This window comes from Cololabis saira, chromosome 15 (assembly GCF_033807715.1).
Source record: "Cololabis saira isolate AMF1-May2022 chromosome 15, fColSai1.1, whole genome shotgun sequence".
In the NCBI taxonomy this organism is placed as follows: Eukaryota; Metazoa; Chordata; class Actinopteri; order Beloniformes; family Belonidae; genus Cololabis; species Cololabis saira.
Genome location: NC_084601.1, coordinates 2,067,646 through 2,084,766, shown reverse-complemented (window position 1 = coordinate 2,084,766; position 17,121 = coordinate 2,067,646). Strand labels below are relative to the sequence as shown.

Sequence of the window (17,121 nt, the reverse complement as noted above, 5' to 3'; positions counted from 1 at the left end):
GTTCTCGTAATTTCCAAATTTTTTTTTGTCTTAGTTTGGCCCTAATACTCCGTAGTAAGGGGATGGGAAGGCTTGACACATTTTATGAGTGCACAGATGTGATAATAATTTTATTACGTAATTTATGTGTACTGTGTCTATATATATATATTTTTTCCTGTAATTTTAATGGGGGCGGCGCCCTAGCGCCCCTTATTGACAAGCCGCCACTGAATTGGAATCACTTTCCTCCCTCCCGCCCTGCGTCACGCACCAAGGACACACAGGCGTTAAAGTCGCCCGTGAGCCGCTGTGATGTGGAGTAGAGGTAAAGGTCAGACGGGATGATGAGCACACGACTCGCCCTCTGCAGTGTGGCCTGCCGGGCTGCAGAGAGTCAACACTTTTAAACTGTGTTTGCTGCTCCGCCCGGCCGCGTGGCCTCTCCTTCCAATAAGTCGCTGTTAATGCCTTTTTTGGGTGCTTTTATATAAAATCAGGCTCCAGCTGGATATGCGCAGCCACAGAAATAGCAAGGGATCTGCGCTCAATATCTTTGTCAGATAGTATTGTAATTGTGTGGGGCTAAGGTGGCAGGGGCAGAGCGGCGCCGTTTGGATATTGCCTGGTTAGATTTCCCATGAGCCTGATGGAAGGTACGCAGCCTCTCCTGGTCCCTTCCCCACACATCCGCCTGTCCCCTCCTGTCTCACCATCTGTCTCTCTAATTCTTTGTTCCTGCCTCAACTATTCCACCAAATCTCAGCTCCATCTCTCACACTTCATGGAGCTTTTTAAAACACAAGAAAATAAGCGAAAAGCACTGCTCCACGTCAGAAAACTGTAATTGTGATTGCGGGATTCATTGCCTTTTCAGAGGCCTTCCAATTATCGTGTTTAATTTGAGGCAGCTCGCTGATTAAGGTCACAATTTGGGAGGAAAATAAAATATTCAAGTCATTGCCTGAATTTAATTAAGCAAATAAAAGAGTCATGCACACTAATATTTTGTTGGGCTGCCTTTAGCCTTGATTATGGCACGCATTTGCTGTGGAGGAGTTCTGATAAATTTCTACAATTTCACATTTATTTTCATTGTTAAATTCATTTTTCACCAAGATCTTGTATTGTGGTGTAACCCCTGCCTCTCACCTAAAATGAGCTGGGATAGGCTCCAGCAGACCCCCGTGACCCCGCAAGGGATAAAGCGGGTAAGATAATGAATGAATGAATGAATGAATCTTGTATTGATGATGGAAGAGTCGGACCGCTGCACTAACCCCCCGTTCACACTGAAAGCGTCACGGGCGTCATAGGCGTCTGGCTGCCATTCATTGTCTATGAAAAACGGGCGTCGAGAGGCGGCGGGACCGGCGGGGGCGGCAGGAGCGTCGGGCGGCGGGACCGGCGCGTCAATTTAAAAGTTGAAAAATCTGAACTTTATGCAAATGAGCAGCGGCGACGCCGAGGCGTCGTCCAATCACACGCCGGGATTCCCCAAGCAAGAACTCTCAATGCAGATTGTACTTTCATGTACACACGAACGTACACTCATTCACATGTGTACATGAGCAGAGCTGTGCACTAACAAACTTATTTCATCAGGAATTAATATATTTCATCCAGCAAAATGACATTTTGCTGATTTGACTGCAGTTTTTACCTGAACTGCTCACGTGAAACACGTATCTGATGGGTGAGGAGCTGGATGGTCCCAACTATTTTATTTACTACATTGATCCAACGAAAAATAATTAAAACCCGTGCTTATTAATCACAAAACACAGGTTAAACATCATGACCAAATCCGCTGGGACCTGGTGTGTCAGTGTTCAATTCAATTCAATTCAATTTTATTTATATAGCATCTAATACAACAGATGTTATCTCTAGACGCTTTCCAGAGATCCAGAACATGAACATAAACATAAACATAAACATAAACATAAACATAAACATAAACATAAACCCCCGAGCAATTATTATATAAACAATTATATATAAAAACAAAGAATTGTGTTCACTGCACAGACTGCAGCTTCGCCTGATTTATGGTTCCGCGTTAAATCGACGGCGTAGCCGTCGGCGTAGGGACGCGGTGCGGTGTGCGTCGCCGCGTACCCTACGCCGTAGGTTCTGCATTGGTGTGACGCGGAACCATAAATCAGCCTAGGCGGATTTATGGTTCACCGGGAGTGGGATCTGGCGGTTGGACCAAACTTGTTCAGGAGCATCAAACTTACTCTTATCTACGCGGAAATAACGCTAAAATATAAAGAAGGCGTCCCAAAGTGTGATCTATGGTGAAATAGGAAACTGAAGATGTGTACGCTATGTGTAGGCTGCTCCCACTGTTCCCTTCAGTTCTGCAGCGCAGCTTTAGCCCCGCCCACCCCCGCCCCGCTGCAGGCACTGACGCTTTCAGTGTGAATGCACCAAGCGGCGAGATGCTGGCGTCGGGACGCCCGTGACTCTTTCAGTGTGAACGCAGGGTTAGTCTCTCTCCAGCACATCCCAAAGATAGTCGATGGGGTTAAGGTTTGGCCGATTAAGTGTTTTTCACCCATGGATGTCTCATTCTCCCTGAACCGCCCTCTCACAGCCTGATCCTGAGCAATCCTGGCATCGTCATCGTGAGATATGCCCATGCCATCAGGGAAGAAATAATCCACTGATGGGTTAACCTGGTCAGAAGGTACAGGATATTCAGGTTGCTGAACCTCGACCTGATTGTCTGCGGCGTGTGGTACGCGTCGTCACTGACGCCGTCACGGATCTGCACCTCCCGAAAATTGTAACTACTTGTCGAGGCGACGCAGACCAAAGACGGAGAGGGCTGTGATTGGTTCGCTTGGTAGCAACGCATTTCCGGTTTCCGGTTTGAAGCAGTCGTGAACTTTCAGCGCTCTTTTCTTCATGTATGTGTGATTTTTCTTTTGTTTTTTGTTTTTTGCACAATAGTTGTCCTTATCTCTTTGATTCACTGTGACCGGAAAAAGTCGGATAAACCATTCAGGAAAAGATCGCTAACTAGCGGTCGCAGGGGGTACTGCACCGTGGAGAAATGGAGTGACGGAGAAGTCTGAAGGTTCACGACGGCGTCACGGTGACGGCGTGTGCTCTGCGTTGGTTTGACGCGGAACCATAAACGCGTTATTTAGTAACGCGTTACAGTAACGCCATTAGATTTGCGGTAACTAATACTCGAACAAATTACTTTTTAAATTCAGTATCGCAATTACCGTGCGTTACTCCGTTATTTCTGGCTACAGTGAAGCTTTTTTTCCCCACAGGCAGAGACCAGAGGAAACGTATGGGCGTGTGTGTGTGCTTTCAAAAACATGACGGCCATTGTCATGAACTGACTTCGTCATGACAAAAATGGGAGACGACACACAGGGATAAATGTTCAAAACAATGTATTTATTTATAATTAAATCAATCAAACAGGTAAGGTGAGGTGTGAGTCATCAGTTTGATCAGTGGTGTATGGCAGGTGTGGATGTGTGTAAGTGTAGTGTATGTGCAAGTGCAGAAAACTAAAGACAAACAAACTCAAAACAACCAAAAGAAAACCATGCTTACTGAGCAGGGGAGAGAGGCCAAATGGCCCTGACCAGCCTGTTTAAATATTGGGCCTGATTGGAGTCAGGTGTGCCTCCTCCTCTAGGCACACCCATGCAGGCTGGTCCCCTCCTCCTGCACATGAACAGAACACCCTGTTAAGACAGGGTGGGTCGTCACACCTCCCCCCTTAAGAGAGGAGACCAACAGGTACTCTGTAACTTCAGCTCACACATCATTTGAGACTCTACGGCTTCCTTTAGCAGAAAGTCTTTCTCTCTCTCGTGCCGCTCCTCCGACTCCTTCAGCAGCTCCTGTGCCTGATGCAGCTTTGCATCCACCAGCTGTTGCTGCAGGTCTTTGTGCTTCACCACTTTGTCGATGTGCTCCTCGCGCAGTTTGTACTGTTCGTAGAGTTTCTTGAGTTTTTCTGCCAGGTCTGCGTTCTCTTGTCGAAGGCTGGCGTTTCTCTCGTCGTGCTGCTCCATCTGAGTCTGGATGTCGTTCAGCGTCACCTGGAAATGAGAAGTCACCTCCTTCCTCTTCTCCTCCTCCAGCCGCGTTCTTTGGATTCCTTCCTCCTTGAGTGTCCGGTTGTGTCTTTGCAGCTCCCTGCAGAGGCTTTCCAGCTTGCTGCGGGCCAGGATGGCCTTGCTGTGCTCGTTCCTCAGGTTGTCTTTCTCCTGGACCAGCTGGTTCTGCAGCACCTTCATCTGCTTCTGAGTGTTACGGTTCTCTTCCAACAGTTCGGCGTACATCGTGCAAAGGCCTCCAAGCTTTTCCTCGGGGGTGCTCAGTGTGTTGAGGGTCTGCATGAGGAGGGTGATTTCTTTACCCAGACCTTTCACTTTCTTCTTCTTAGCATGGGTTACTGCGCATGCCGGCAAAACCTCTGTTTTTCCCTCTTGTTTACTTGGGTAAGATGAGACTGGGACCTGGGTAACCACATTTGGAGCTATAGCCTCAGCCCACACTTTATCCCCCGCCAAATCATTTCCAAGTATTACATCGACCCCTTCCACTGGTAACTCAGGCCGCACTCCCACCACCACCTCTCCACTAACCAACCCACAGACAATGCTCATTCTATGTAGGGGCACCGGAATTAACTGCATACCCATACCTCGCATCAAACTGAAATCGCCCGTGTCTGACGTGGAGGAGAATGGAACTATGTTGCGACGGACATAAGTATGTAACGCACCCGTATCCCTCAAGATGTTAACCTTAATTGCCTTTCCACCAGACAGTGATACAAAACCCTCTGAAAGGAACGCTGAATACTCAGCCTTAGGGTCACCCCCAGCAGAAAACATGTCAGGAACACCTTCCATTTTAACAATTAGCTGAGGTGAGGGGACTACAGGTGCAGCCAACGCGGACGGTTTGATTTGGCAACCACTCAATGTCGTCTCTTTAGCTTTAAGAGCAAAACAAGAATTTTTCCAGTGTCCAGTTTTATGGCAAAAATTACAAACATTAGGGTCACTCCGTTTCCCGGAACCATGCTCCGAATTTAGAACCCCTGAATCCCCCTGCTTTTCTGTACGAATGGACCCACCAGTTTGAAGCGTGTAGTCACCAAATACACTTTTGTGTGTTAGACAGTACTCGTCAGCCAAGATGGCCGCTTCTTGGGGGGTCTTCACTTTCCTCTCAGTTATATAAGTGGCAATATCAACGGGCACACAGTTTTTGAATTGTTCCAGAGTCATTAAATCCCGAAGCCCATTAAAGGTTTTAACCTCTGATGCTACACACCATCGGTTAAACTGGACCAACATATCCCTCCCAAATTCCACATAAGTTTGATGTTCCTCTTTCCTCCAAGTCCTAAAACGTTGTCTGTAGGCTTCGGGTACCAACTCATACGCACGTAGCACTGCCTCCTTAACAACCCCATATTTCTGACTATCAATCACTGATAAGGAAGCATAGGCCTCCTGGGCCTTACCTGTAAGGACACATTGGAGCAGTAGGGTGCGCTCACCATCTGACCAACCTCTGGCGCCTGCCACCCGCTCAAACAGGGCAAAGAACAAATCTGGATCTTTCTCTGTAAACTTGGGAAGTAATTGCAGATTAGAACCAACATTAAACTGTTTTGCTTCATTAACCCTCAACTGGAACTTATGATGCTCCAATTCCAATTTTTTTAACTCAGTCATTTGTTTTATCTGTTCCATTTCTTTCTCATGTTCAAGTTTAATGTTAAGCAATTCCTTGTGTTGTTCAAAAGTTAATTGGCTCGAAGAAAATGAAAAAGTCCCACCAGCACTTGGGTTCTCATCATCCTCTGGGACCACCTCCTCTGACAACACACCCTTTGTCACCAAACTGTCGATCAGAAAAAGCTTCACCCTGACCTTTGATTGTTTCGAATGGACAGCAATTTTGTAGTGCTCTGCTATTTGTACCAGCTGGTCTTTTGTGCATCTGTCCATTCGAAACATGTCAGGAACACCTTCCATTTTAACAATTAGCTGAGGTGAGGGGACTACAGGTGCAGCCAACGCGGACGGTTTGATTTGTGCACCACTCAATGTCGTCTCTTTAGCTTTAAGAGAAAAACAAGAATTTTTCCAGTGTCCAGTTTTATGGCAAAAATTACAAACATTAGGGTCACTCCGTTTCCCGGAACCATGCTCCGAATTTAGAACCCCTGAATCCCCCTGCTTTCCTGTACGAATGGACCCACCAGTTTGAAGCGTGTAGTCACCAAATACACTTTTGTGTGTTAGACAGTACTCGTCAGCCAAGATGGCCGCTTCTTGGGGGGTCTTCACTTTCCTCTCAGTTATATAAGTGGCAATATCAACGGGCACACAGTTTTTGAATTGTTCCAGAGTCATTAAATCACAAAGCCCATTAAAGGTTTTAACCTCTGATGCTACACACCATCGGTTAAACTGGACCAACATATCCCTCCCAAATTCCACATACGTTTGATGTTCCTCTTTCCTCCAAGTCCTAAAACGTTGTCTGTAGGCTTCGGGTACCAACTCATACGCACGTAGCACTGCCTCCTTAACAACCCCATATTTCTGACTATCAATCACTGATAAGGAAGCATAGGCCTCCTGGGCCTTACCTGTAAGGACACATTGGAGCAGTAGGGTGCGCTCACCATCTGACCAACCTCTGGCGTCTGCCACTCGCTCAAACAGGGCAAAGAACAAATCTGGATCTTTCTCTGTAAACTTGGGGAGTAATTGCAGATTAGAACCAACATTAAACTGTTTTGCTTCATGAACACTCAACTGGAACTTATCATGCTCCAATTCCAATTTTTTTAACTCAGTCCTTTGTTTTATATGTTCCATTTCTTTCTCATGTTCAAGTTTAATTTTAAGCAATTCCTTTTGTTGTTCAAAGGTTAATTGGCTCGAAGAAAATGAAAAAGTTCCACCAGCACTTGGGTTCTCATCATCCTCTGGGACCACCTCCTCTGACAACACACCCTTTGTCACCAAACTGTCGATCAGAAAAATCTTCACCCTAACCTTTGACAGTTTTGAATGGACAGCAATTTTGTAGTGCTCTGCTATTTGTACCAGCTGGTCTTTTGTGCATCTTTCCAGTCTATCCACAGATGGATCCTGCAGAAAGTCCTCCACAGAACTCATTTTTTTTTTTTTTTTTTAAATAAAATTTAAAAAAAAAACCCACTGCAACGGTTTAAACTAACAAGCAGCAAAAGACCCCAGGGCCCAACTCCCCTATGTAACCTGCCTACCCAAAACCTGACTGACTGGCTCAACCCTAGTCTTCAGTGGCCCTCCCGAGTCCCCCCCTCCAGCAAGGGCCTCTCAGTGGTACCACCACACTCCAGCTTTCGTGGAATGCAATCTAAACCAGACAAAAAAAAAGACAGCAGGTCCCATATGGAGACCCACTGTTAAAAGCTACCGGGAGTTGGAGCCCCAAGGACTAAAGCACTTTATAAACTTTATAAACCTGCAGTGAAAGAATGAGTTCCTAACGCTCTCCCCCCTCCCATACATACAAAACCTATGTGTGTCTCCCAAACCAGTCTGTTCCACAGAACACAAACAAAGCTTAAGTTTACCAAACAATTGATAGAAAAACAAGCAAGTAACAACCCAAATCTACCAGTAAACTTAACTAAAGTGACGAGCCCCCATCTTGTCATGAACTGACTTCGTCATGACAAAAATGGGAGACGACACACAGGGATAAATGTTCAAAACAATGTATTTATTTATAATTAAATCAATCAAACAGGTAAGGTGAGGTGTGAGTCATCAGTTTGATCAGTGGTGTATGGCAGGTGTGGATGTGTGTAAGTGTAGTGTATGTGCAAGTGCAGAAAACTAAAGACAAACAAACTCAAAACAACCAAAAGAAAACCATGCTTACTGAGCAGGGGAGAGAGGCCAAATGGCCCTGACCAGCCTGTTTAAATATTGGGCCTGATTGGAGTCAGGTGTGCCTCCTCCTCTAGGCACACCCATGCAGGCTGGTCCCCTCCTCCTGCACATGAACAGAACACCCTGTTAAGACAGGGTGGGTCGTCACAGCCATGAACCAAGAGAAGGCGAGTTTCACAACCTGGAGATATTGTCATTACAGTAATCCCTGGTTTTTCGCAGGGGTAACGTTCCAAAAAGAACCCGTGATAAGTGAAATTCTTTTTACAAAAGAAGAAAGCTTCAAATTGCAGAGATCAGCCCCGCCTCACACGTATTCCACTGCTCTACTGACTGCGCCGCTGCATCCCGACTCTGTAGCGTCTTTTTCTCCTAAAGCCGCGGTGCAGGAGTGTTTTTTCCAGAGAAGAAAATAGTCGTTTTGTCGCTCTTTTTTCTTCTGGGCAAAAAGATTCTTATAAACCGACACCATGGATTATATCTGAGACTGTAATGATTCATCAAAGTTCCCGTTCTTGAGCTGCTGCTGAAGCCCATATGCCGTTCTCAGCTTGTTGCTAAGCAACCAACTTTATTGATATAGGAAGTCAAGAAGCGGGGAGACTGTTTAGCCAATCAGAATGCAGAACACAATGGACGATGCAAATCCATACAGTACCTGCTGAAATGAAGGATAGAGGGAGCATTTAAAATAATGTTTTTATTTAAAGTAACTAATTAGTTACTTTTCATAGTAACACATTACTTTTTGGTCTAAGTAACTGAGTTACTTTTTTAATGAAGTAACTAGTAACGGTAACTAGTAACTATTTTTCAGTAACTAGCACAACACTGTGCACGGTAAGCACTAGGAATGATGGTGCATCACTACAGCCACTCTTTTCTTACCCCCACACCCCCATCACTCTGGAACTCTGGGTAAATCCAGACTGATCAAACCACATGACCTTCCTCCATTGCTCCAGAGTCTAGTCTTTATGCTCCTTAAAATGAAGTCTTTCTCTGATTAGCCTCCAGATACGCTGTCTTCTTAAGGCTGCACAGCTGTTTAATGCCAATCATTTGACCTCCCTCTGCGTTTCCCATGTGGACATGATCTTACTCTCACTATTAAACATAGCCGTGAGTTCTTCTGTTATAATATATGATTTGATTTCACCAAACACTTAAATGATCGTCCAACAGGATCATATAAGATTTTTTTCCGACCACATTTCTACTTCAGGACTGAGTCGAGGTTTGGCCTGGTTCTACAGCGATGGGAACATCAGATTAGACAGCCGTGTTGGTCAGATTGACTTTCAGCAACAGTCTGTGAAATGAGCTGACTATCAGGTTTTTCCATGTTCTAAAATCACAATATGGCACCAATTCAATTCCGAATATATCTTGCAGCAAAATTCTAAATCTGAGAATCAAAATGTAAAAAAAACGGAGAATGAAACCCAAAATCTGTTATCAAGAAATCGAAATCTTTAGCCGAGAAACTGAGAGACTGGTGCAGAATTACAACCGCAAAATAGAAAAAGCGAGATGCAGAAGACGCCAAATGCTTCGTATACAGAGATGCTTTCAGAACTGATGATGAAAAAACAGAGAAGGATTACTGCTTTCTCGTTCAGATATTTTGATTTGATTTGCAATACATTTGCTATTAAATTGGCACTAAATAAAATGAATTAAAAAACATGACGCCTTCTTCATATATTCTGACCACCAGAGTCTAGACCTCAAGCAGGATGAAACTTCGGGATGTACTGAAGAAAACATACAATACCAGATATTATCAATACAAGGTTGTGGTAAAAAATAAATGTTACTCTGGACAGAAATGAATGTTGTGACCTTATTTCTTTCTTTTCTTTTCCCTTTTTATTTGCACCATAAAAGAGAAAAACAAAAACAACAACTAACAGACAAAAATAATATGTGCGTGAGAGGTTAAAAAACCCTGTACGGGCTTATAAAAAGCACCTCCCCAAGGAAATAAAAGTATTATCAAATAAATCAACAACAACAATAATACAATAATATTGAAATGACAATGTGCCCTTAAAGGGAACCCTGCATATTAAGACATGTAGTCCCTAATTAGCCACAATTGTTCTCTTATACTAAAATATGTTGTTAGAAACACATAAAATAATCTAATTGCTTTAAAAATCTACAATGTTTATTACATATTTTGACCTGCGGGAGGCGCCATGTTTTACCTGCGCAATGTATTCTGGGGGCGATGACGTACGACGGTGGCTCTGGGAAGATAAGCCCCATTAGTTTAACTGGGACAGGTATCTAAAACATAGATGAGCAGCACTCTCCCGGCCGTGGAGGCTGACGAGGGAGCCCATAAGACATCTCGGTTCAGGCAAACTGGATCAAAGTTCTGTGATGCACGGGAGATCTGCAAAAATGATCAATGTTGTGCGCATCTTACCAGTGCATTAGGCTCCTGCGTAGACGGCGTAGCCTACGGCGTAGACGGCGTAGGCTACGCCGTAGCCTGCGTAGCCTACGGCGTAGACGGCGTAGCCGGGGCTCTACAGCCCGCAGCGCTCCGCCACCCGCTCTCCGCTCTCGCTGCCGCCGCCGGGATGGAGACGCCGGGAGGCGCAGACTTCGCTTCAAATAGGCAAGAACATCTTTATTTAATTTAATGACGCCAGATCTGGCTGGGGTTTTTATTGTAGCATCGGTTATCTGCTAGTTGAAACGTGTGGTCTGTTAGTCTATCTGAGTTTTATGGTGTTTTTATAGTTCATGCTGTATGGGGCTGCACTTTTTTTTAATTTTATTTTACTTTTTTGTAGGTGCGCCGTCACCTTAATGTTCAGCTGTGTTTTCATCTGTGTTTCTGGTGCGCCGTCACCTGTTTAGCTGTGTTTTGATCTGTTTCTGGGTGTCAGAACAGTGGACGGGGGTTAGCAGGTGCCACCGTGTGACGTTACTACCCAGAATGTAAACAACAATGGCGACCTACATGTTAAATTATATTTTCAAATTTTATTAAAACGAAGACATCAACAAGGTTTTTTATATCACATTGTTATAATTGATACCAACATTTATCTTTTAAGACCTACATGTCTTAATATGCAGGGTTCCTTTTAAAGGAGCATGAGGCTCCTTTTAAGAAATGAGACTCATTAGCGCCACCCTTCACCACGACGGCCGTCGGGGGTACTGCAGCCAACAGTGAAGCCGGCACGGGAGAACGGGGAGAACGCACATGCAGCGTCATGTGACGTCACATCCGCAGCCCAGCGCTGGAAATTCGGGACCGAATTGCAGCACATTTTGCAGCACACAGCCTGTTCAAGGCAACGGAGAGAAACACTAGAGGAAACATTCTTTTGGGTTTGGAACGCTTCATCTGACATTACTACTAGAAAACTTAAAATGTATACAGATTTTTTTCATAAATCCTGCCACAATCCGGCCTCAAGCTCCTTTAAAGGAGCATGAGGCTCCTTTTAAGAAATGAGACTCTCTAGCGCCACCCTTCACCACGACGGCCGTTGGGGGTACTGCAGCCAACAGCGAAGCCGGCACGGGAGAACGGGGAGAACGTGCATGACGTCACATCCGCCAGGCGCGCAGGAAGACGTTTTTGCCAGGGGGTGCGGGGTGCGGGGGTTCTCCCTTAAGAAATCACTTGCCCCTCCCCTGCATGAAGAACAGCTGACAGTGCGCACAAGCTTTACCAAAACATAGCGAACCAACCATCTACAGTAAAAAAGGAAAATGACTATAATTATTATCATAGTCACATAGGCGGCGGGTGACAGAAAATATTTGGTGACGCTATATGCAGGAATCCTCGCGACCGCGCTGTGCGCGGGCGCGCAAACATTTTGAAGTTTTTTTTTACCCAAAACAGTTGCATAACAATGATTTGAGCATAATTTGACCAATATTACCGGCAGTGCAGTCTGCTCCTCCTCCCGGGTCATCGCTGCTCATATGGCCGGCTGCACCATCAGGTGAGCCGGTGTTAAACACTGGGGGGGTCGCTGACGCGGATGCTGCAGGTGCAGTCGCTCTCCTCCGACTCACTGTCACATTGGCAGCAGCTTCGGCAATGTTTTGTGTCTGTTTCTCTTTTGGTTTAAAAAATGAACGTATATCCATCTTGGTCTTGACTTGGAGCTTTGTGTTGTGTTTTGAAAGGAGCGCTGCTGGCTGTGCATTTGTAATTGGCGGACAAAAATGCGGATGTTTAAAAACAACATTTGCGGTTCTGATCACCTGAGCGGTCCGCAGACCAGGGGGGTGTGACTGGCTACTTTTCATTTTTTTAATTAAAATTAACCCTATATTCAGCCTTCATCTCAAATGTGGCTTACAATGTTGTGGAACAGAAACAGCAACCACAAATATTTGTATATTTATAATCTTTTATTGTCATTTCAATTTTTCCAGGGGGTGCTGCAGCCCCTGCTGCACCCCCACTTCCGGCGCCTATGACATCCGCAGGACAGCGCGGGCAATTCGGGGGCCGAATTGCAGCACATGTTGCAGCACATAGTCTGTTCAAGGCAAAGGAGAGATACACTAGAGGGCTCATTCTTTTTGGTTTGGAACGCTTCATCTGACATTATTACTAGAAAACTTAAAACGTATACGAATTTTTTTCATAAATCCTGCCTCAATCCTGCCTCAAGCTCCTTTAAGCTGAAAACTCTTAATGTGTCAATTTTGCTTTTACATTTCTGCTAGATGTGAGCTTAACGGGTGCTGAACAACCTCTTGTAGACCGTTGTCTTTACCTTTCATTAACTGTGATGGAAAACGTTCAGTCCCTCTGTGAGATCATCATGAGTACACTCCAGACCAGTATTGTGTCTGTGCAATTTGGGTTTAGCTGGCTTACCCGGTTGCAAAGACATTGTTTTGATAACTGCTGTACTGAAGACCCTCTGTGCCACTCCTGCACTGAAACCTAAGATGTACATTTTGATCCTTTTGGCAAAAGGGCTAAAACCTTTTGACCCTTTTTTTGCATGCAAGAGGCTTTTGCATGCAACAATAATTAAATAATTCACTAAGTCAAGCCAAGTTGCTAATTATATTATTTCAGTCTTACTCAGATATTGCAGTCACTTAGTGGTAAAACGTGTTTATACAGAGGTATTAGATACTTCTTTGCGCAACATTAACCACAAACTGTTATGTTTTACCATTGGGAATTGATTTTTGCAAAACAAATGAACTTTGCTAATGCTGGAAATGTTCTAATTACCGGACATAGTAAGATCAGAAAATAAAAAGATAAAGGCAAAAGAACAAAAGGGTAAGACGCCTTCAGTGCGAATGTTGCGAAGCAGTGATTGAAAATGTGGTTTAAGGACAGCCCAGCGAAATTTTAAATCAGTAGCACTTTTTTTTTTAACAACTTCATATACCACTTCTTTGTCTGGTTAGCCTTTTTTCCAGTCCTGTTCTGTCTGTTCTGTCTGTCTCCCGGCTTGTTTCGCTCTCCGCTTCTCATTCACACTTGGCTGGAGAGCAAATGGCAGGGCCTTAATTCGCCGGCTGCCGCCCGCACTCGCTAGCCAGAGAAGCAGGGGCCGTTTTATGAAATAGGATTAAGGGGGGGAAAAGTTCAAAAGTACAGGGGAGGAATCAGACAGCAAGTGACAGAGAGCGGGGGACAGCACAGAAAAGGGGATTATAAAAAGGAAAGGGAATGTGTGGGAGGAGGTTTGACAGATCAACTGTATTTTTTTGGGTTTGTTTTTCTTTGCAGAAGGTGAAAACTGTTCTGTGAGGATGACAGAGTCAGGCAGTTGGGCTTTAAGTCACTTTACCGTAGTGTCTGGGCTGCAAATATGGAGATGAATAATAAGGCCCAGTCCCAGTACACCCACTACCCCTACTTTTCAGTCCTACCCCTATATTTTGCGCGTTCCCGTGAGGGTAGTGGTGTCCTAATTCCTCTTTGCATGAAGGGCTAGTGGACATAACGAGGGCTAGTGTGTATCAATCTAGGGCCAGAAAACTTTCCCAGAATGCTTTACGTCATCATTTGCAGACTGAATCAAAAAAAAAAAACATGGCGGACATTTCTTATTTTTTAGTGAATAAAATCAATATTTTGAGTTAGTTTCTGCATAAAAATGCGTTTTGATTACATTTCTAGCGAGAAATATATATTTTACTTTCATAATACTCGGTGAATGTACATAATCACTCGCTTGCCCGTTTTTGCGAAGTATTTCAGATCTCGCCAGAATAAAGGCTGATTTATGGTTCTGCGTTACACCAACGCAGAGCCTACGGCATAGGTTACGCGGCGACGTGAGCCGTACCCTACGCCGTAGGCTCTGCGTCGATTTAACGCGGAACCATAAATCAGCTCCCGAGCCGGCAGGCAGTTCTCATCCCGAAAACATCGGATCAAATTTCTAAACAGGCGTAGCTACAACTGTTAGATTTAATCTATTAAACCAACATTTATCTTCCTAAATGATTTATTTCAGCAAGCGGTAATTCTCCACAGAGCTGCAGGTTTCTCCCCGGGACGACGGCGCAGGTTGACCCGGCCGTGAGCTGCTGCTGCTGCTCCGGGCCGGCGGCTCTTATCTCCGCAAACATCGGATCAAATTTCTTAACAGGCGTTATTTGGATAAACTGAGCCCAGGTTGGGGATCTTAACGGTTACTTTTACGCCTGAAAAAATATTAAAACTTAATTAAAGCTGCAAGCAGCGATGAACGGGCCCTCGCACTCACGGCCACCTCCCCCCATAAGCATATCAGAAATGACACCACCCACGACTTCCTATGTCAAACCATTCAAAAGTTATAGCAGAAAAAAGGGACAACCAATCAGAAGAAGGGGCGGGGCTAATTCAGGCCAATGAAGGTCAAGGACTCCATACAGAATCTGATGACACCACCCACGACTTTCTATGTCAAACCATTCAAAAGTTATAGCAGAAAATCGGGACAACCAATCAGAAGAAGGGGCGGGGCTAATGAAGTCCAACGAAGCTTAAGAACTCATTACAGAGTCCCATGACACCACCCACGACTTCCTATGTCGAACCATTAAAACGTTATAGCAGAAAAAAGGGACAACCAATCAGAAGAAGGGGCGGGGCTAATTCAGGCCAATGGAGGTCAAGGACTCCATAAAGAATCTGATGGCACCACCCACGACTCTCTATGTCAAACCATTCCAAAGTTATAGCAGAAAATCGGGACAACCAATCAGAAAAAGGGGCGGGGCTAATTAAGGCCAACGAAGCTTAAGGACTCATTACAGAGTCCCATGACACCACCCACAACTTCCTATGTCAAACAATTAAAAAGTTATAGCAGAAAAAAGGGACAACCAATCAGAAGAAGGGGCGGGGCTAATTCAGGCCAACGAAGCTTAAGGACTCATTACAGAGTCCCATGACACCACCCACAACTTCCTATGTCAAACCATTCAAAAGTTATGGCAGAGAAAAGTATTCTAGGGGGCGTTGTTGAGCCGTTAGGCCACGCCCATTAATGCAAACCATGAAATATCAAATTTATCGCCAAGTCTGGCTTGCATGCAAAATTTGGTGACTTTTGGAGAACTATCAAATATGGACCAATCAGATGAAAGGGGGGTGCACTTGTTGGCGTCTAGCGTCGCCACGGTAACGCTTTTGAAAGAGAAAAGTAATGCGTGGTGTTGCAGGATGGAGACGCACATTTTGATGTATAACACACCTGGGTGCACGTTACGGTTCGGGCTGAATTAACTGCCGAAGGAATGGCATAAATTTCGCCAAAATGACACAATTTATTCAAAATGGCCGACATCCTGTTCGGTTTCGGCCATGGCTCCAAGAGACTTTTCTTTAAGTTGTTCCATAATACAGGTGTGTAGCGATTTTCGTGCATGTACGTCAAACCGTATTGTGGGGCTTGAGGTACAAAGTTTTCCGGGGAGCGCTGTTGAGCCATTTTGCCACGCCCATTAATGCAAACCATGAAATATCAAATTTATCGCCAGGCCTGGCTTGCATGCCAAATTTGGTGCCTTTTGGGGAACTATCAAATATGGACCAATCAGATGAAGGGGGGGTGCGCTTGTTGGCGTCTAGCGTCGCCACGGTAACACTTTTGAAAGAGAAAAGTAATGCGTGTAGTCGCAGGATGGAGACGCACATTTTGATGTATAACACATCTGAGTTCACGATACGGTTCGGGCTGAATTAACTCTCGAAGGAATGGCATAAATTGCGCCAAAGTGACACGATTAATTCAAAATGGCCGACTTCCTGTTCGGTTTCGGGCATGACGCCAAGAGACTTTTCTTTAAGTTGTCCCATGATACAGGTGTGTACCGATTTTCGTGCATGTACGTCAAACCGTATCGTGGGGCTTGAGGCACAAAGTTTTCAAGGGGGCGCTGTTGAGCCATTTTGCCACGCCCATTAATGCAAACCATTAAATATAAAATTTTTCGCCAGGCCTGACTTGGGTGCAAAATTTGGTGACTTTTTGGGCATGTTAAGGGGGGCAAAAAGGCCATCACTTTGTCAGAAGAAAAAAAAAAAAAATAATTAAAGCTGCAAGCAGCGATGAACGGGCCCTCGCACTCACGTCCACCGCCCCCCATAAGCATATCAGAAAATGACACCACCCACGACTCTCTATGTTAAACCATTCAAAAGTTATAGCAGAAAAAAGGAACAACCAATCAGAAGAAGGGGCGGGGCTAATTCAGGCCAAAGAAGGTCAAGGACTCCATACAGAGTCTGATGACACCACCCACGACTCTCTATGTCAAACCATTCAAAAGTTATGGCAGAGAAAAGTATTCTAGGGGGCGCTGTTGAGCCGTTAGGCCACGCCCATTAATGCAAACCATGAAATATCAAATTTATCACCAGGCCTGGCTTGCATGCAAAATTTGATTACTTTTGGAGAACTATCAAATATGGACCAATCAGATGAAGGGGGGGTGCGCTTTTTCGCGTCTAGCGTCGCCACGGTAACACTTTTGAAAGAGAAAAGTAATGTGCATAGTCGCAGGATGGAGACGCACATTTTGATGTAAAAAAAACACAAAAATTGCTGACAAAAAATTTCGTCATACTGCCAGTCTCAAACTCCCGACCTCTGGCACCAAAGACCGCAATGTTGTGGCTGAGCTAAGACTCAGCAATCACTTTCACTTTGACTTACTGTCTTAAGAGAGA

The 17,121-nt window shown here is 44.8% G+C and overlaps 2 protein-coding genes across 3 annotated transcripts in view; both read right to left on the bottom strand.

Moving 5' to 3' along the window:
• Positions 1–17,121, bottom strand: part of samd12 (sterile alpha motif domain containing 12) — a 255,222-nt gene that overhangs the window by 140,504 nt on the left and 97,597 nt on the right. The window lies entirely within an intron of this gene.
• LOC133461015 (alpha-taxilin-like) lies at positions 3,647–4,754 on the bottom strand. Its single transcript, XM_061741766.1, has one exon. The coding sequence runs from the start codon at positions 4,671–4,673 to the stop codon at positions 3,720–3,722; it is 954 nt and encodes a 317-aa protein (XP_061597750.1). The 5' UTR covers positions 4,674–4,754; the 3' UTR covers positions 3,647–3,719.